Genomic DNA, 20,890 nt, shown 5'->3' with positions numbered 1-20,890 from the left:
ACTGCGCTTAGAGTATCGGCACTCTGTTTCCCGATATTCTTGTGGGCGCCGCCATCTTGGTGCTTAGTACAAAGCAGACGCAACTGCCGATCGTCATGGTTCAAAAGTGCGACTTCCGCAGCATTAGATTCGGTGCTAGGAAGCTCGTGTGTTATTGCTTTGCTCGGTGGCGAACTGTTCAAACATTTGTGGAAGACGAAAAAGCGTTTCTTGTGATTTCAAATAAAGCTTCAGATAACTGGCAACCATGATTTTTTGAGCCACAAGACGGGTAAGTGTCGTTACTCTGAAGCGTAACTTATTTAGTGGCATTAAGTAGGTTGTCTTGTAGTCAAGGCTTTGCTGATGGGTCAAACATTGCTGTGGCGTGCTTACGGCCTCAGTAATACTTAACTATTCAACGATATAGCCAGATAGTGGCGCCCAGAAGTTGTACTTCTGAACGTCTATAGAAGCGGCAGTCTAGAACCAGGCGATTTAGAGAGGTCGTCCATCGCTCCAAAAGGGGTATGTCAGTGTTGCCCGCGTGCGCTGGGCCATGGGTTTTCTCGTCAGTGGGCTGTGGGCAGCCTGCGTAGCCGCAATCCCTAACACTGGTGGCGCCTAAATTGATGGTTTTTTGTTGTTTTTGGCGCGTTTTATTGCGAACGGAATTTGACGGTGCCTTTGAGAAAGCATTCTACTATCTCTGGGAACAAAGATAAACGAATTAAAGCTATTTCTAATGATTCTGTACGCCACAAAACGAATGCAACGGGAATGTTTGCTTCATTTTACGTATTCTTTTACGCCACCAAACACCCAGCTTTGCCAATCTACTTAAAGGTGCACTCAAGCGAATTTCAAGATCGTTTATTTATGGGTATAACTCAATACATGGGCTCTAAAGGTATTAGCAAACCGAAATTACACTCATGGGCGGCCGATTTCCCGACCAAAAATCGAATCAAAGATCGTGACCTGCCCCTCTTTCTGCGCTTTGGAGCAGAGACCAAAAAGCGTCGCCGGACGGCGTTTCCAAGAAATAATTGCTGTATTACGTCTCCTACACCCAGATATTTGAAGTTTTCATTAAAATAAATGCACAACGCGCCCAGAAAGACCAGTCATTGTAAGGTTCAGAATCTCCACGCAATTAACTATATTCATTCGGGAAATTTTATTGCTGTGAACGTACTACAACGTCTTGCCATCTACAAGTGGTCTTTTTTTTTTACTAAAGCACAACTTACAGTATTCTATAAAAAAGAAGCTTCTATGAAAAGCAATTCAGTATCTTTGAACTATTTTCACTTTCCACAACAATTTTATGTTGTGAACTCCGCTCACAACATGAAATGCAACCCGTCTCATCAATCGATCAACATATTGGTCGTATCCCATAGTGCCGCGTTTTCCGAACCGGGCCGGGTTTATTTAAAAAAAGATTTCAAATAACACAGCATATCCAATCTTCAGTGTCGATGACAGTCACTTCACGACAATCGGAAGGAATCCGGACTTGTTTTAGGGTACGTTTTGAAGAGAGGTTTCTTATCACGCAGCACCGAAGCAAGCGAACGGACGTGTCTCAACTGTTCCCTGCCTCTTATACGTACCTCATTAGCTCTTTGTTCGCGAAGACCGCGAACGTTTAAGGAGATTAGAATTCTAGTAGGCTGCGGAAAGTGGGGCCAGAGGGCGCGTGCTCAGCCCTTGCTTCAAAGTGATAACAGGAGCTCTAACCTGTACGGTTTACTAAAAGTTCCTACCAGGAAGTTTTAGGGTACTGTTTTTTTTTTTGTTGTTTTTTTCACATCCAATATGGTACGATAAGCCCTAGCTCCGACACGAACTGCGCATGTGCTACCGAAGAAGACTTGCGCATGCGCAGTTCGTACCGGAGAGCTTATCGCACCGTATCGGACATGCAAAAACGGTTCCCCAAAACTCTGTAGCACCTCAGCAATACAAACGTCGAGGAACGTCGAACGGCCCGCGGCGTGGGCCGTTCGACGTTCTTCGGCGCTTGTTTTGCTGAGGTCAACGCGGGCCATGTCGCCTCTAGAGTCTTAAGCGCCGTTCACACTCTTGCGACCGACTAAGACCGAGAGAGACCAGACCGGTTTTTGAGCCTTTTGCGACTGCTTAGCACCAGCTCCGCTGTAGCGCATCCGGTCCTAAGAGGTCGCAAGAGGCTTAAAAACCGGTCTGGTCTCTCTCGGTCGTACTCGGTTGCAAGAGTGTGAACGGGCCTTTAGCCGAGGAAACTTACAACGACGTATTGCTCCTCTTTCGGCATCGCTGCGGTCGTCGACAGCAGAAAAGAGACGGTCAAGCCGGCGATAGGGTGGGCCTTGAGGTTCCCGAATGCGTAAGCTGTTCCTCCGGTCTGGAGGGCCACGTCTTCCAGCTTCTTTTCGGCAAGAGTTCCGAGGGCAAAGGTGCTGACCTTGACTCCACTGGAGACGAGGATCGGCAGTTGTTCGACGATCCACGGTTTGTAATTCTCGTCGCCGTCGGTGACCAGAAAGACCAGCCCTCCCCTTGCCGAAGTGCCGTTGCCTTCGAGCATCTATCCAAGGACCAGGAAGAAAAAAATTACAATTACGGATAAAGCGGGTACTGGAATTGTGAGGTGTGCTTTACCCGTATTCACAAGAACACAAGCTGGGCTAATTTAGTAGTGTCGCGTCACCTCACGGGGTGTCTTGGCGTCGTGTCAGGGCTAAGAGACACCGCTACGTCACATCGCGCTGATGAAGTCCCATGAGCACTGTCCGTTAAATTTAGCAGGAAGGTAGTCTGCTAAATTTGGCGGGCAAAAAGCCTGCACGCCGCTGCGTCCTTCTCGCGCGGAGGAACAGTTAGCTTACACGCGAGGAATTTTCCATCCTTCAGGGTATAAAAGTCCTGCTACAGAGACTTACACACATGGCTACATTTTTCAACATCCTCATTTCGAGTGATACACCCATCGCAAAATGGCTGCTATTGCATAAAACATCATTCGTATTTTAAAGGGTGTGAAAGAGGCGTGGGAAAAGTGTAAAATGACCAGAACACACTTTTTGAAGGGCGTTCGCTCATCATAAAGAGGGCCTTAAAAGGCCCCTATAAAGAAAAGTATGTTTTTTTTTAACAGTCTGGTTGGGACGCGCGTGTCAAAAAATCAATTTTACGCGAAAAAAAGTTACATTAATATTATTATTGACGACGCGATTTAGTCGGTAGTCACCTCCTTTCCACTTGTTTTCTCTCTCTGCATTTAGGGCGCGGGGAGGAGTGGTGGATCGGCTTGGCCATCACGTTGAGGTGGGAGAAGGTATGCCTTCTTGTTGAGGTGGAAATAGTGTATGACCATTCCTGACGCCATGGACATTGCGCGCAGAATTTAAAATAAAGCTCGCCCGTCAATACTGCTCTAAATTTTTTTCGCGTAACATTATTATTATTATTTTTTTTTGACACGAGTGTCCACCAGACATATATATATATAAATGTTCAGGGGCCCTTTAAGTAAGTCAGTTGTTCAAGATCTGTTTTTATTTTAAAGCAAGTTGTTAATTTATAAAATATTTATTCAAGCAAGGGTCTCAAAGGTTCCAAAGAAAACTGTTGAAGGAACCGCTTGGTAATAGAGGGTTAGTTAGCGATCATGCGATATGCCAGCATTTAACATCAAAGAAACATTGTAAATAATCGAGAAACAAAAAGAGTTTACATGCGTGATAAGAAAAGATAAAACCAAATAAAAAGCAGGAAAAGAACAGTATACAATTGTAACGTGGAACCAGAAACCGAAAAAAACCTGCCGGAAAAGATTTCCGGAGTTACAAGAAAGAAGAAAAAAATACAGAAAAGTCACGATAATAATCCTTGGACAAGGAGAACAAAAAGGTTAGAGGACAAACGCAAAGCTCCAAATAGAGTTAGGTGACTCGTGCGGGATCGTAAAGATCTGCCTGGTCTTGGTATCGAACCAGGGACCTCTCCATTTCCAGTAAAGCGCTCTACCAACTGAACTTTTTTTTTTCATTAAAACCTTTTGATTCTGTATACATGTTAAAAGCCCCATTTCACGTGAGCGAAGGCGGAGTGCACTTGACGTTCAAACAGTCCTCAGAGAGTACGGGACCATGATCAGGTTACATCCACATACAGAAGCGACCCCGATGGGCACCCTGAAAGTCTTTAAAGCTCTACCAAGACAAATGCTTTTGGAACGCCTTCCCGTCGTCATATCCTGCACACTATTTTGCATTGAGGACTGAAGAAACATACTGGAAGGCATCAACAAAATGTCACCACGCAGGTTTCCCACTTACTGCCACATGAGGTGATCTGTCCTTGAGCGCCAGATAGCGCGGAGGCCAAGGAGGGCTAGCGTCTCGAGACAGCTTCTGTCCGTGCAGTTGCCAGACTCCAAAAAATTACAAATTTCCCATTCTGGGTAGAGCTGGACTTGAAGCGTTTGTCTTAGCTGGGCCCAGAACAATTTAGCATTAGTGCAATCAACTCAGGTCCTCCCAGTAGAAGCATAGTGCAGAATTCGTTGACCATGGCACAAAGAAGCCCTTCTTGTCCAGCCAGGTTTTGACGGATAAAACATCAGTATTCAACTTAAAAAAAAAAAGTCCCTTGTGCCAGTCTGAACGGGATAGCGTGAAAGCCTTTTTAAAACACTGGATAATGTGTCACGAAGGTACACGCGGAACATGGGCACAGTGGTTAGCAGCTCCAGGGCATCCCAGTACAATCTGCGACGTTTCACCTTTGCCAGGTATTCTTCCGAAAACATCTCGTGAAAGTTTTTCAATGCTCGCTCAATTTATTTGTAGAATCTGAGCGTGCAAACTCTCTCGGACCATTCATTAGGCACCAGCATCCACGGAGCTGTGCATTTTCCTCAATGCTTTTGAATTGCTTTCTGTAAATGCTCGTTTCGTTAACTGCTAAAAAAAAAAAAAAATCTTTGCACTTGGAGTTTTAGTTTAACATTGACTAGACCGAGACCACCCTTCTTCCGTCAGAGGAACAAATTGGTGCGCCGCATGCGCTCAAACTTAGAGCCTCATATGTAAACAGCGCTGAACCGGTTTACTTTCTGTACATCAGTCCTCTTACAAGGCTTCGGTTGTCCCGCGTATCAAACTGTAGGAAAAAGTACTGAATTGGAGACCCTACTGCGGTGAAAGAAAGACAAATATCTTCCATACCAGTCTTGTGCTTTGGTATGCAAACTTTTCAGATGGATACCTGCGGCACCAGCCCTGAGGAACTCGGGGTCCAAGCTTATGCCCAGATTGTTTGTCACTGAGCAGCTACATGGGATATCCAGGAAACTCTCTGGGCGAGCGTCCCATGCTTCCAACCACGCAGCGGTCGATTCCGTTTCGTTCAGTTGAGCACCCAAAACACTGCAGAGATCCGACTTGGCGCCCAGTTGAATCCTCAGATGGCACTGTCATTGATGATGCGCCGGCACCATGGTTCAAGATAGAGTGAGAACAACACTGGCGACATAGGGCAGCCCTGACGAACCGATGAGTCAACAGGGATAGATTTGGGGATGCCTCTGTTGACTTTGATGTTGGTCGATATATTATTGTAGCAGATCCTGACATATCTGCCGAGCGTCTCACCTATGCCACAATCATCCAGCAGCCGGAAGAGGAATTTATGAGAGACACGATCAAAGGCCTTCCTGAGATCCACTTGGAATACGGCCTGGGGGCTGCCCTCTATTAATGCGTCCCCGCACATGACTCTCATCGTGTGCAGGTTGTCCTGGATTCTTCTACCACGAATCCCATACGCTCGATGGTCCCCAACCACGCAGCGAATACCCCGGTCAAGTCTCTTCGCTTAGATCTTCGCTAGCATTTTATAGTCCGTCGTGAGGATGCTAATTGGCCGGAAGTCTTCGACGCCCTGACAACTGTGAGGAAAGCGCTTCTTGGGAATGCGAACAACTATCGTCTGCCGCAACTTTTTGTAGAACGCCGCTCCAAGGCCAATTACGCCGGGAGATTTCCGAGGAGACAGATCCTTTATTTTGCTGGCGATCTCTGCTTCGGTGATGTCCTCATTCATGGCATCCCGAACGTTCGCCGGGATCTGTTCCAAGAAGCTTTGTAAGAATTCACCATCTTGGAAACTGTCTACTCCCAGCAGCTTTTCAAACGCCGTATAGAGCACTTGTTGTATGGCGTCCCCCTCTGTGACTGTCTCTGGGCCTACTTCAAGTTGCGAAATCTGGTTACATTGAGCACGGTGCCGTTGTTTCGTTTTGAAAATCTTTCCATGTATTTCATTTTTCTCAACGGCGAAGACGCTCGACCGAATCATTGCTCCCCTCACAGTACTTTTTCATGATGGCCAGGAGGCGCTCTTTGAAGTTGCAATATCCTCCGTAAAGAGCCGAGGGGACCCGTTTTCTTCTTCAATTAAACGCATAAGTCATTTTGTAAGTGAGCTTCGATCTTCTGTTTCTTCACCCGCCTTTATTTGGCTGTATTGCATAAATCCATTTTTAGGCTTATTTTCATCTGTTCCCAACTAGCAGCGTCAACAGGTTGTAATGCGGATGCTTGCGTAATAACATAATTGATTTTGTTGTTCAGCTCCTCATCCTCAGTCAAGGTGTAGTTCATTTTCCAGTTTTTCTAGTCGGTCTTTGTTTGCCGTGATTTGGTGTATTTTCCCAGACGTATAGTTACTTTCGCGTGAACGGAAAAGGCAACGGTCAGCACTTCGTAACTATCCAATGAAGCTTCCAATTCGCTGGAAAGATAGACCCGGTCGATCCTTGCGTGCGAGCTCGCCTGCCAATGGGTGAAGCCCGGCATGGTTCCGTCGTGGACTCTGTTGCGTCGTGCAAGTCATAATCACGCAGCAGCTTGCGCAGATCCGCTCTGCTGGAGTCCGGCACAAAACCATTTGATGAGTCTTTACCATTCAGAACACACTTAAAGACGCCTGCCAGAATGGTGGGGCTTTGTGTATCTCAATATTGCCTCAGGTTCTTGAAAAAATCCTCGCGGTTTTAATCTTCATTTGGCGCATGCACTGCTACTAGTTTTACAAGCACCTCGTCATGTATCATATCGATGGAGCAGAGATGGTCACATTGGTCGGTCTCTCATTCCGGGGCTACTTTGAAGCCCTTATATTTTTTGAAGAAGCAACGCTGTGCCAGCTCTGTATCCGATGGATTTTGAATAAAAAAAAAGAAGCCGCTCGAAAAAAAGATAGCATATCTTCAATGTGCTTTCTGCCTAATAGTTTAGTCTCTTGTAAGAACACAATGTCCACCCTTTCCTTCAAGAGTATGTTTAGCAGCCTTTGCTTGCGTTTCCGTGATATCAAGCTGTCACAATTGAATTTCGCTACTTTGGGCGGTCCTCGCATTGTAAGCTACGGCGAGGTAAAATAATAAAGGAGAAAGGCTTGCTGTTTCAAGTGACCTCGCCTACGGTCGTCAGCGGGTTTTCAGGGCAAAGCGGTGTCTTTCCACTTCAACTCACAGCGTGATGTTTCGTCGGAGATTAGACTGCTGGCAGACCAGTCGCAGAGCTCTGGTCCGTGGAGGCCGTCCCTTGCGTCTGCTTGGGATGGTTCCTCAGCACTGGCAGGGCAGTCTTTTCGCTCTGAGGTAGCAGTGCTTTCTGGTGCAGTTGTCTCCTCGTTTACCGCCAAATTTCCTGAGCACTGTTTTATGCTTCTAGGGTGCCTTGTATTATCACTCGTGAGACTGGGCACTCGGTAATCGTCCTGTCGTGCTTTTCCTTGTTTGATGCTACTGGTGATTGCTCTGCCGTGCCAGCCGCTGTCAGTGGCAGAGGGTCAGCTGAAGTACCTGAACTGTCGGTGCCATAGGATTCCTCTGCTTCCTCAGCTTCCATGATGCGGTCGCTGACTTCTTCCAGTACCTCCGCATTGGTGACTGACGCATACTTGTGCACACAGTCGCAGGCTTCGTGCCCGTAGCGATTACACTTCAGGCAGCATGGAACTCGGCAGTCCTTACGAATCAGCACAGTCTTTTGGCATCTGAGGCGCAACGGCGCTCGACCAGGTACCAGGACAGGCGCTTTCGCTCCGGATATTTTCAGCTGATGCGGGAGGCTCTCCTTGGTCATGCCGGCGTTCAACGTCTTGCGAAAGAGCCTCGTCTTCGTCTTTATCCCCGCAAAAAACTCCGCGAGTACTTTATCTCGCGCGACTTCTACTACTTTCCCGTACGGCCCGAGAGCCCTGCGGACAAAATCATCAGGCACATGGAACGGCACCCAGTGAAGTTTGAGGCTCCCGTCGCTGGTGTCCGCGTCGATGACGGGGCAGAGTTTACCCTTAATTTGGAGCTGTCTTTCCTTTACGAGCTTCTGTTTTGCAGCTGAAGAGTGAAGCGTAAGCATCCACACAAGGTTTACGTGAAAAGCGCCGAACGCTGCAATGTCCTTGAACACGGCGAGCCGCTCTATCTCGTTACGAAAATCGTCGAGTCGATATGGCCGTTCCGACACATCACAGTAGGAAAACAGAATTTAAAGCAACGGTACCTGAAGTCAGGGGTGGCAGAAGAATCTTGTTGTCTTGGGGAACGTTATAAGCAGAAGAACCGCAACCGAAAACGGCCGTTGACAACGCTCCGACGGAGCTCATGATTCCACCGTCCGCACCGAACCAGCTCCGGAAGAGCGCTCTACCAACTGTGCTAACCAAGAGTTAGACGTCAGTGGAGCAAACCGGTTTTATCAGCTTCCACCGATCTAACACCAACAAGGGTGAACGGCCTGCATTTTAGGGTTATGAAGTAATTGATGCAAATTTGCAGGCGAGCTAGACAAAATAATGGTAATAATCCCTGGAAAAGGTGAACAAAGGAGGCAAAGGACAAACACAAAGCTCCAAACACACCTAGGTGACTGGTGCGCGACCGTAAGAATTCGCCTGGGCCTGGTATCAAACCAAGGACCTTTCCACTTCCAGTGAACCGCTCTACCACCTGAGCTATCCAGAAGTTACACGTCAGTAGAGCAAACGGGTTTTATTAGCTGCCACCAGTCTAACACCAACAAGGGTGAGCGGCCTGCATTTTTAAGGTTACGATGTAATGAATGGAAATGTGGAGGCGAGTTGGACAGTATAACAATAATAATCCCAGGAGAAAGGGAACAAAGAGGACAAATGACAAACACAAAGCTCCAAACACAGCTAGTTGACTGGTCGCGCGCTGAACAAATCCGCCTGGTCCTGTTTTCGAACCAGGGACCTTTCCATTTCCAGTGGAGCGCTCTACCAACTGAGCTAACCAGAAGATAGCTAGGCGTCAGTAGAGCAGTAGGTTTTATCAGCTGCCACCAGTCTAACATCAACAAGGGTAAGCCGCCTGCATTTTTAAGGTTATGATTAATTAATGGAAATGTGCAGGTGAGCTGGACAGAATAACGATTATAATCCCCTGAGAAGGGGACAAAGGACAAACACAAAGCTTCAAACACAGCTAAGTGACTTGTGCGCGCTGAAAAAATGCGCCTGGTCCTGGTATCTAACTAGGGACTTCTCCATTTCCAGTGGAGCGCTTTACCAACTGATCTAACCACGAGTTGAACGTCAGTAGAGCAATAGGGTTTTATCACCTGCCACCAGTCTAACACCAACAGGAGTGAACGGCGTGCATTTTTCACCAGTCACCTAGCTGCGTTTGGAGCTTTGTGTTTGTCCTTTGTCCCTTTTGTTTCCCTTCTCCAGGCATTTGTATCATTATTCCGTCCAGCACGCCTGCACATTTGCATTAAAAAATATCACGTTGCTGTACATGCATGTCTATTGTGTATATGCGTGAAATAGATGATAGTGTGTGTAAACCAGCATGACAGAAAGACAGACACAAAACATGTGAATGAGTCATACAGACTGTATTTGTACACGTATCGCTGCTTTGGACGGATGGAAAGATGACAAGCCTTTGCGGAAGGAAGTTTTATGATTTGGTTGCGAAGTAAGTGAATGTGAAGGCGACATATAGTTAGTTTTTATGCATGGTTGTTTTAACGGAGGTTGCTTTACCGATGATGTGGAATAAGCTTTACTTTTACGAAATATGCTCTTGCTTGGAGAGAGATTCCTTGGAGTTAGATATATATATTATGTTGATAAATTGGTGGGAACCCAGCAGCATAGATTGCGACAACGGTCACCTGCGAAAGGGTGACTTTAAATTGTCAAGTATACAATGGGACACTCAGCAGGGAGGTGATTCCTCTGTCATGTGTTATTTACTGCGTCTGTATTGGCAGTTTTAGTCCGTGCGAGAGCTGTCCGTTTCTTTTCGCTCGTAAAAAAAAAAAAATCGATCCGCAGAGGGCTGCTAAGATTGCCAGCATGCTATATTTTTGGTGTTCACCGTCACTCTAAAAGTGTTCTTGTAGCCCCCCCCCCCCCCCCCCCCCCCTCAGGGTGTTACTAGAACTCCCTTAGACAGCGGGTGAATCAGCTCGTTGTGTCACAGGGCAAGCTGATATACGCCCTTCAGGATGCAAAAAGTTTGTCGCACTTACCTCGGTAGCTTTGGAAAGTCCGCAACCAATCGAGGTGCCCGATCCCACCACTAAACCGTCGATGACTTTGGCGATTCCATCGCGAGCGTCGGTTGTGTTCAGTACCACGAGTGGATGCGCGACTTGGCACCGGCCGCTGAAAGTGACGATCCCGAGAGCCTGGTAGTCGTGCAGCATATGGCGGATCATGTGGTTCATTGCGCACTGGAGGAACGCTAGCCGATCATCTCCAACTCTCTGTAAAATAATAAATTGCCATGTCTTCATTATGTCCAATCACCTGGGCACATGCTGCGTGTGACATCACGTGACTGTGACGCCACGGCGTCACGTGACACCCTAAAGAATGGAACATATGAGCGGTGAAACTGGGCGTCGCGCGCCGTTCGCCGCTAGGCGCACCACAGGCGCACCGCGCGGCGTTATCTGTATCTACCAGATGCAAAGCGACGCGGCGCCTCCCGGAAGTGACGTAGGGACGCCAGCACCGGTTGCTATGCTACTGCCGCGCGGCGCCCGTTTTCATCGCTCCCCGCTGCGGTTGGTGCTGCTGACGGTATGCAACACGTGCGCAGAGCTTACGACTCAGCGATCCTGATTTCTGCGCATGCGCCAGTGGGGGCAAACGCGGACTCGTTTGTAGCGCTATACTGCTTACATGGCCTTGACCCCTGCGTGTCGGCCGTCTGGTTCACACACTAAAGGCCCGTTCACACTCTTGCGACCTCTTAAACCTGGGCTCCTTAAAACTTCTTAAACCAGAGAACACACTGGCGCCATCTATTGGGAAGCAGTGTAAACTCGGCGGTCCGGCATATCTTTTTTTTATTTCTCGCGCATTATCCTTTCTTTCTTGGCTCGAAAAACTTTTGTCAATGTTATAAACGAGTCTTTCTATGGGTATTACGCACATTTGACCTCGGAAATCACGCAAAACCTTCGCTCTTGTGAAATGCAGTTGCAGGGTCACAGCATAGATGGCGCCACAATGCCAGTGTGTTCCCTGATACTAAAAACATTTAAGAAGTTTTAAGAGATCTCGTCTCTCTCAGTCGTACTCGGTCGCAAGAGTGTGAACGGGCCTTTACGCTTACAACCGCGTGCGTCAAAACCCTTTGCGATCTCTTACGACGATATGGCTGCTTTATGGCAGTCGAGGTCGCCGAGATCCGCGCAACCGCGCACAGCCAGTCGGAAGCAGTTTTTAGGCCTCTCCGGTCCTAAGCAGCCGTAATTGTCTGAACCGGACTTTACGTGTTGCATCTCTCACGAAAACCAGTCCTAGAGGACACCAGAGAGCCTAAACGCAGACTAGCACGCTGGTGCCATCTGTGAGTCAACTTTGGAACTGCATTTCACTAGAGCAAAGATTATGCGGCATTGCACGAGATGAAATACTATATGTACGAGAAATTGTCGGGTATAATATTGACAAAATTTTGTAAAGCCGAAGAAAGAAAGAATGATGCGCGGAAAAATATGAAATACGGAAGCTGAACCGATAGATGGCATCAGTATAGCGATACTACAACGAAATTTCGGCGCTTATTTCTTGGTCAATTCCTGTTCAAGGGAGCGGTATCACATCAGGCACAACATCCTCTTGTTAAAAAAGGCACGAAAGGGAATTTTAAAAATAATTAAACGATTAGCAAAGAGCACCTGGTGGATGTCGCGAAAGCCTCGTTTGGAATACCCGTCTAGGAACCTTGACAGGTAGTGACGATGCCTGTCTCGCCTTCGGCCACCACGAGAGAAAAGGGGAAGGAGAAACTCCTTCCCTTTTTTGATGCGTAGACATCGATATTCTCCCTCTACGAAATTACCAGAGGGTTAACCCGTCACTAAAAATTCGCGCAAAAGCAGCATTGGGGTTAGTCGCGGTGGCCCGATCGCTGGCGTGCTTCGGCCGTTTCGCCGGCTGGAACTGTTAGGACATCCTGTTCACGTCAGCCTCGCCAGAGCTTTGCTCGTCCCGAGACAATCTACGTCACGAAGCGCCGGATTTCACGTGCTCTCCGCTAGCTACTCTCCGAGCGCTTGCCAGAGTGGGCCGCTTATAACAAAATATACAGCCACCAGGTTCAAGATACAAACGTGCGACCGTCATTTACGGATTTTGTGGATCATATTCAGCCTATTTATGAACACGACAGGTATATTTTGAATTTCGTTGAAGTATCCCTTTCGGAGGTTTTGGTGCACACGGTCTTACAGGGGCAACTCCGCTGAATTCCGAATATTTCAAGATAATGAGTGATATCACATTAAAAAAACACTAATAAAAGACACTACGTCATTAGCTTCGCGAAAAATGGGATATATATTGATAAATCTCACTTTAAACACGAGCAGAAATCGAAACCGAAACTTCGGCTCCGTCCGGCAACACTGTCCTCGGGCCGCCAACAATATGGCTACCACGTGGTACGAGATGTCACGTGATCCCCGACGGAACGATGGGCGGGATTGTGGCGGACTAGAGCCACTCTATATGGCAGCGTAGCTGCCAGAGTAGCGACACGAAGCAAAATTTTCTAGATGCACGACGTCAGAAACGCCAATAGTGATCTCCATTTTGGGCCTTGGAGGTTGCCATGGTAACCGTGCTGCTAGCGACGCCGGACGGCAATTTTTCGCTAGTTGATATCTCCATTCGTCCATTGAAAAGTGGTAAAAGACGCTTGGCACGGCGGTACGGCAAGGGCCTCTGAAGGAACGGTTTCTGTTTCTTTTGTTTAGTGAGACGATTTGCAGCCCGGGGTCTGTCGGGCGACGAGAGCTGCTAGGTATCGTAGGTGCACGGAAAACTCCAGTGGTTTTTCGCGCCCCCGGGATGGCAGCCGCTTGCTGGGACGTACGTACCGTCCTTGTACTTTTGGACTTCGCTCCTGTGAAACAAAATCCGAAAACGCCGGCCACGACAGGACGATTGCCTCGGGACATGACTGTTGCTCGACCGCCCCATAGTAAGCAAATGTATGCTTAGCATCATATTTCTTCAAGACCCAATCATTCATTCAAGATGAGATCATCTCACCGACTGGCGAGGAGCGACGTTGACGACGGTCTCACCCTCGTTTGGGCGATGAACAGTCGACAAGGTTAAACTAAGAAGGACAGCACGGTGGTCTCCAGAGGATTGTTAACGCCATCAAAAGAAACGGACGCCGGATATGAGGTGTTCTTGCCGACAGGTCAAGTGGTCGTCCGGAAGTTTACTGGCATTCAAAATGTCAATATTTTTATATGGCGTAGCACACATATCCGTGTTAATGGAACCATGAAATGATTTTTTAACTTATTCTTTCTTAGCTGTAATCCTCAACTCAAAAGCGAACTGTGAAATCATGCGGCCATGACATGCTAGGCAGGGCCGGCCTTTGGGGTGAGCTAGAGTTGCTGTATAGGCTCCCTACGGGAGCCAGAGTTGCGCATTTGTTTTCCCCGCGCCGCCACGCCGCTATTCGCCGAGATCCATCACGTGAGGAGCAAAGCATCCGGTGGCGTGCAAGAAAGCCACCTTTACGGTCGCTCCGCCGACGTTTCTCTTGCCCGGCGTATGTTTCCCTGCTTTCCGCCTCCTTTTCCTCCTCTCCTTTTTTCCATGCGCGGCGGCGCGCGCGGCGCCGCTATTCGCCAAATTTAGTCACGTGAGGAGCAAAGCATCCATCTCGTGCGGGAAAGCCGGCTTTACGGCCACGCGCTGAGGCTGAATGCGCAACTCTGCTACCGTAGGTAGCATATACAGGAGCTCTAGGGTGGGCTAGAGTTGCTGTATAGGCTACCGTAGGTAGCATATACAGGAACTCTAGGGTGGGCGACCTGCGCAGCCGCACAGGGCGCATTCATAGGGGGGCGCCGGAAGTGCCGCCAGGTCATGCAGGACTCAAACCTCAAGGTGATAAAAACAATTGCGACCTGATATTGCGCCGGCAATATCAGGTCGCAATTCACGAGGGTTCTGTTTGGATGATGCTAGGCGAAGCTTGAGGACCGCAATCAATGCGTCGGTGGCGGTGGGTTGGCAGAAAGGACCTTCACAACAGGGATGGTGCTATATCGTTTTTTCAACCATAGCAGAAGATAAGACATGTGTTCCAGGATGCTTCAGGTGGTCTACTATTCTTGAAAGTTCTAAATGACACTGCGTGCACGATTTCAACGAGCTAACCTACAACGAAAGTACCCATTGTCCTTTCATACAGAAGCTTGGTAAAGTTTCATGTTCAAGGCCACAGATATACCAGTTCATTCCACCCTGACGTCATATGATCTATGCTGACATGGGCGTCCTTATTGGACAAGGGCGTGGTGATATTTTGATGGGATTCAGGGTGACATAAAATTTATATAGAGGTAGAAGTATTTTCGCATCTTTCGTTAGACAGATGGGGTGTCAGGGAATGAACCGTGGTCAGTCCTTGATGGAACATTTTTTGAGCCCATTGAAAACTCCTTGTCGTCCGCAACCACTACCTTCAACGCAAAGTGAAACGACTACAGGAAAGTAAATTCGGGATCAAAAACTTCTACTTTAAGCTTTTTCGTAGATGGCGTCTCAAACAAATTTGAAAAGTGTATTGAAGTATCACTATTTCTTTATTTGTATTTCTGCCCTCCCGAAAATGTATTTCTGTATTTGTACTTCCAAAGACATTTTGCCTCTATTTAAATTGTATATCCGACACGTATCGTGATACATTTTACAGATATATTTCAGTATCAGTATTTAGCTACTATTTTATTGTATCCCAGTATTTGTATTTCCAAGTACATTTTTGGGTATTTCTGCCGAACCCTGACTTGTGCTTTCGTTTTCTCTGTCCATCAGACGTTAGCTTGCAATGGGAGACCCACTGCTGAAATTCGGTTAATCTGAGAAATAAATGTATTTTGGACAATTAGATCACGGTGCCTACAAAACGCTCAAATGCTCGGGAACGTCGTTCATTTTTAGGATGTGCTTCTCGACTGACAACGACAAAATCGCGACCATTCGCGCTGGGTCACTCTGGCATGTTTACTAACAACGTGATGTTGGGTGCGAAAATAGGCGGGGGGGGGGGGGGGGGGGGGGGGCGCCACGGCCGCAGTTTGTCCAGGGCGCTTGCTGCTCTAAGGCCGGCCCTGATACTAGGGCACCGGTGCGATGACCCCAAGCTTCCACCGTGTTTTTTAAGCACACCGTAGAACTTGGCATTTGCCAGTGATGATAAGTTCCGTAAGTGCACTCATTGGCCACGAACGCGAATTCGAATATTCGTCGACGAATTGATCGTTGACGAGCGCATACGTCCGAGTGACGCAGTTTTCCTGTCCAATGCGTGAGCGGGGGTCGGCTGACGTCATTTTTGCCTTTGCAGGCATTGCAAAGAGGACATTTAGAACCATACACACATGATGATAACATCAGAACACACTGACATTAATGAGCACAAAACGAGCCCAGCTACAGAAAATAAACATTACACGTAAAAAAAATTGTCTGTAACTCGTTAATTACAAAGACGAACACATCTCTGAGCATCTAAGTTTAATAGTATGTGTTGATGCATTGTTATATAACAGTTAATTTCATATACGTCGTTTGAGCAAACGCCAGCTTGTCACTTGAAAAAAATAAACCAAACAACACTGGGATCAAATGCAATCCATTGCAACGAAACCACGTTATATCAAAATCTTCAGAACTGACAATTGGTAAAATCGTCGATTACAACAAAAGGGTAAAGATCGCAGGCGCTTCCTCGCTAAACGTTGCTGTGGTTATTCGGTGACCCAGGGCTGAAACAATCTCACCTAAGCCCTACACGCGAGGTATACCGTTCGTTTCGATTTTCAGAAATTCAAACTTTCAAAGGAAGCTATAAAAATGCGAATCTTCTATCCTAAAAGCTATATTGTACAATCGTTGATTAGTACAAAACGTAAAGATCGCAGGAGCTTCCACGATAAACGTTTCTGTGATTATGCGGTTACCTGGGGCTGAAACAACTTCCCCAAGGCCCAACTTGCGACTCATACATTTCGCATCGGTTCTCAGACACTCTAACGTTAGAACAAAGCCAAGAGTATGCGAAAATTGCATGCTAAAAGCCTTATCGATCCTCGAACATATCGGGAATCCTAGCACCACTACGGCGATATGACTGATTCTGTCACACAGGTGGTAATATCCAGAGCGATCTTGCACAGAAAATGTGTAGAGTCGCATTCTTTCAGATCTTCACGTTATATCTGCATCAGAGAGCACAAAGAAGTTCGAAATCGTCGGCGAGCAGCTGCACATCGCGACTCCGCACACAGAACAAACTCGCATCTACCAGCTCTGGGCGCTGCCATCTTACCAGTGACATCACGGCTCTTGCGAGGTCACGTGACGAGTAGTCACTCGGTTGCTATGGGCACGGTGCCAGCTCGGCTCGTTGTTATGGTACCGCGTGTGACGAATCGCAGCGAGAGGCAGCACAGGGAAAAGCGTGGCGCTACTCTGGCAGCTACGCTGCCACATAGAGTGGCTCTAGGGCGGACGTGTGCCAGGCGCCTTCACCGCACTCTTCCCATGTTTTGGTGTCTACGACATGCGACGTCTGCACAACTGCGGCATAAGTCTGCGCACGTGGCGTCCGTAGTGCGAACAAAACTCCGAGAGACAATAAGCACGAACTGTGAGACGACGACGGCGGTTGTGACGCGGCAGACAACGGTACCGGCGGGACGGCTGCCAAGAAGCGCGCTGTGAGAGGAAACAAGTACCCCGCACTTGTACCTTATAAAACCACGATATTCCGTCCAATAAAATTTCAGCTGTGTTTGAGACTCTCTGTTGTGTTGTCCTTCTTTTCCCCCCAGTCTCGGGGTTTTGTCTAAAATGTTAAACCTCTACTTTTTTTTTCTTTTCAAGGTCCAACGGCGCGGGGAGACTCACCGGTCTCATGCTGTGCGACACGTCGAGAACCAGGACCACGCGCTGACTTTTCTCGTCCGAGCGCTGAAACAACCTGAAGGTCGTGAACACGGTCCTGTTGGTCGGGAACGTGACAGTTCTGCAGAGGCAGGGGACAGGGTACGTGGTCAGCGTTAGGCCAGACAGGTGCAGACAGCTTACTACAAGGAAGATACTGTTGCTCGCTATACTCCCTCGACAGTATACAAATCCCGGCACAGTCGTTATTGTACATATTTTTACAATTCAAGCGTGTTTCAAGCATCGGTGCACACGTGTGCCAGTGTGCACCGATGCGAGCACTTAATGTCATGTTCCACACCAAGGCTAACTGGCGATCGCTTACTGCCCGTACAGGCAGCGTCACAAAGCAGCGGCCGCGGCGGGTCTCTGGCCCTGCTGTGCACCTCGTCGCGCACAAAGCGCCGCCGTTGCCACCACTCAAGAACACCACCAGCAGGGAGCGGATCACTACTATGTGCCCACCCCAGCATAGCATCAATTGCATTCAAAATACGTTCACAGAAATGGTACATACAGCGAAGCCGTTATGTGCTAGAATCTGAAAAGAAAAAAAAAAAGAAAAAAAGAAAAGCGTTCATGGATGTTAACAAAAAAACTTCCGTTTAAACGGCGCTCCTTCGCTCTGATTGGTCGTGGCAAGTATAAATAAAACGAGGGGGCAACCCGCGTGAGTCAGCCTTCCTTGGCATTTTTAGATAGTGAGGTCCTGATCCCTTGTTATCTACGGTCACCAACTTATCGGAACTAAGACTGCGCTGTGACAAAACGCGCCGATCTAACCTTCTTTTCTTTCGCTTCCGCGATGCTGATAGACTTGGGCTCAATCGAAAAAAAAAATCTGTCCTCGAGGTGTGCCTCGAAAAATTGGGTTTAGAACTTGTCCGCATGTGACCATAAGGCAATGATCACTTTAGTCACAGTAATGATTCTAGTCGATCGGGGAGTGCTGCGCTGGCTGGAGGGTGGCTCGTTCCCGGTGCTCACAGGGATGCTCAGGACTCGTTGATGAGTAAATAAATATATATTTACAAACGAAGAACAACTTTTTACAGGACAAACAGGAAAACGTCACGCTTGGCGTACTGTCGCTCGCGACAGTCCAACGCCAACAATGGCGCCTCAGCGCCAAATCCGTTGCCGCGCACGGCAAGTTCTTTGCCCCGCAGGACAAAGTACGCGGAGCCCTCGGGACCGCGGGAGAATAACGTCTTGCTCCGCGCACGGGCTCGTTCAGACTCAACTTTTTCCAAAAAGAGACACGCCGACATTCCGAAGACAGGCCGGATCTCCCTCTCTCCGCGGAATCGCCGACATGGCCCTGACAAGGTCGCTTCCCCAATTACCACGGCGGCAAGGGCGACCACCCACTCCTGCCTGGAAGGTTTCGTTTACTTCCCACGCGGGGAAATCTGCTTCCACTTTCGGGAGCTGGCCGCCGCTTGCCGCCAAGGGGAAAACGTGAGACATCGGGCGCCTCCGAAGGACGCTTCGGGTGACCGCGCCGCCAATTCACCGAGCTCTTTCGGCAAAGCCCCTTCGGCCATCCCTACAGTCACTAAGAATTAAATAACGAGAAACACCGTAGTCGTGTACGTGTCTTCATTGCAATCATATGCAAGTCACATAGATGTCGTATACTTGTCGTAAAGATCACCTCTTCACCGATCCTCCATCTTGACGTGAAGTGGATGGAGCTGTACGGTTTTTTGAAAATGGTCAAAACGAGATAGTATGTTTCGAGAATGTTTGAAAGGAGAAAGGTTAAAACGAGAAATGTCGCTTTGAGAGGGGTCTAAACCCGAAAGTTTGTTTTGAGAACGGTTTAAATGAGAAAGGGAGAAAGGGAAAAAGTTGCTTTGTGCTGGGTTGAAATGAGAAGGTGAAAACGAGAAGGTAAATGTGCGAACGGGCTCAAATGAGAACCACCCATTTCGTGATTCACTTATAATCAAACAGGTTCCGTGAGATCAAAGTACGAACGGCATTAAGAAATGTTTTTTTTTTTCTCGCAAAGGTGTATTTATTTGGAGCGTTCATATCTCAATGAAGCTTATGCCTTTTTACTTTATCATGTGCCATTTGTAAGTAGCAGTTTCCACCAGAAGGTTTTTAGTCTTCCCTTTTGTGAATGAAAGAGAAGTTTTAGAGTGCAGCAACTTAGGCGCCCTTTTCCGTGTTTCGCGGCGTCGGCGTAGCCGCGCTAAATTTAGCGGGAAAATTGACGTCACTTGGCCTCAAAACCAATGTAATTCCCCACTACGTGACCTCTACACAAATCCAATTACCCGCTTACTTTAGCGGAGAATTTAGTTGCTGTTGAGGTCACGTGACGTCGATTTTCCCGCCAAATCTAGCGGAGAAATTGAATTTGTTCATGGGTGACGTGACACCAAGTCATGTGACGTCATTTTCCCCGCTAAATTTAGCGAGGAAACTGAAATCGAGGAGGAGGAGAGGGTACGGAAAAGGAGGGAAATACCCTCCTCTCCTTTTGCTCAAGTGCTGCGCTCTAATTTCGCAAAACAGAAATTTGTATACGACTTTCATTTTTTTTTTTGCTTAACTATTGTACTAAAACCCGCACTCATAAAATTTGAATATGATGAATGCACAACCTAAGTATATATCTCGATGAAAAGTTTAACTGCACTCAATTCATTAGTTTATTTTTTTTTTTTAAAGTCTCGAAGAGCGCCTGCTGAGATACACTAGTATTTGCAGAAAACAGAAACAATCACTTGCTTCTTGGAGTCCTCGTGTTGCAAAATGACATCCCAGGTCGAGATCTGTTTGTGTGTATTATGGAGACTGGTGGCCTCGTAGTTGTGGGTGTCTTGTTCGCAAAATTCGAACACCTGCCGAACAGAGCGGAAAAGCGCGGGAGTTAATTCCCTGCTGGTTATTTAGGATTAGGAGATGCCGCGAAGCTAACGAGGGGGATACGAAATAAATCCAATGCCATTTTTTTTTTCAAATTTTTAGCGCTAAGTTTGACGAAAGTTCGGCTTTTACGCGTGCGCGTGATTGGATACCCAATTCGTTTCGCTGCATTCATAAGACAGATATAGGAAACGCCAAAAGACAATACGGTGTTGTGCAATGAGAACGATGTAATAGATATTTTTTTAATACTAGAATGCTATTTTTGTGCTATTAAAAAAAAAAAAGAAAAACTTCCCTTGATCGTTTTGATAAACCCGAGAATCACAAAATGTGTTGTGTGTACGTGTATTATGCGTGCGTTATGATTTGCACTGCTTGGTTGCAGAGGGCTTTAGGTGGTTTCGGATGCACTGCACAGACGACACTGTTGTGATCTTCAGGTTCATCAGAATTGTTAAGATAATCGTAATTTTCTTCGGAAGTAGTGCGT

The 20,890-nt window shown here is 47.5% G+C and overlaps 1 protein-coding gene across 1 annotated transcript in view; it reads right to left on the bottom strand.

Moving 5' to 3' along the window:
• LOC115308212 overlaps positions 1-17,614 on the bottom strand; it is a 43,912-nt gene extending 26,298 nt beyond the window's left edge. Inside the window, exons 1-3 of the mRNA XM_040502186.2 lie at positions 17,476-17,614; positions 10,545-10,781; positions 2,255-2,554 (exon numbers count right to left, since the gene is read on the bottom strand). Of these exons, the coding sequence (XP_040358120.1) occupies positions 2,255-2,554; positions 10,545-10,781; positions 17,476-17,484 (546 nt within the window). The 5' untranslated portion in view covers positions 17,485-17,614. The remainder of the gene's footprint in view (positions 1-2,254; positions 2,555-10,544; positions 10,782-17,475) is intronic.
• Positions 17,615-20,890: the final 3,276 nt, after the last annotated feature.

The sequence above is a fragment of the Ixodes scapularis genome, unplaced genomic scaffold (genome assembly GCF_016920785.2).
Source record: "Ixodes scapularis isolate PalLabHiFi unplaced genomic scaffold, ASM1692078v2 PGA_scaffold6__148_contigs__length_123643588, whole genome shotgun sequence".
NCBI classification, from domain to species: domain Eukaryota; kingdom Metazoa; phylum Arthropoda; class Arachnida; order Ixodida; family Ixodidae; genus Ixodes; species Ixodes scapularis.
Note: the sequence above shows the minus strand (reverse complement) of the source record. Positions and strands in the feature narration are given on the sequence as shown.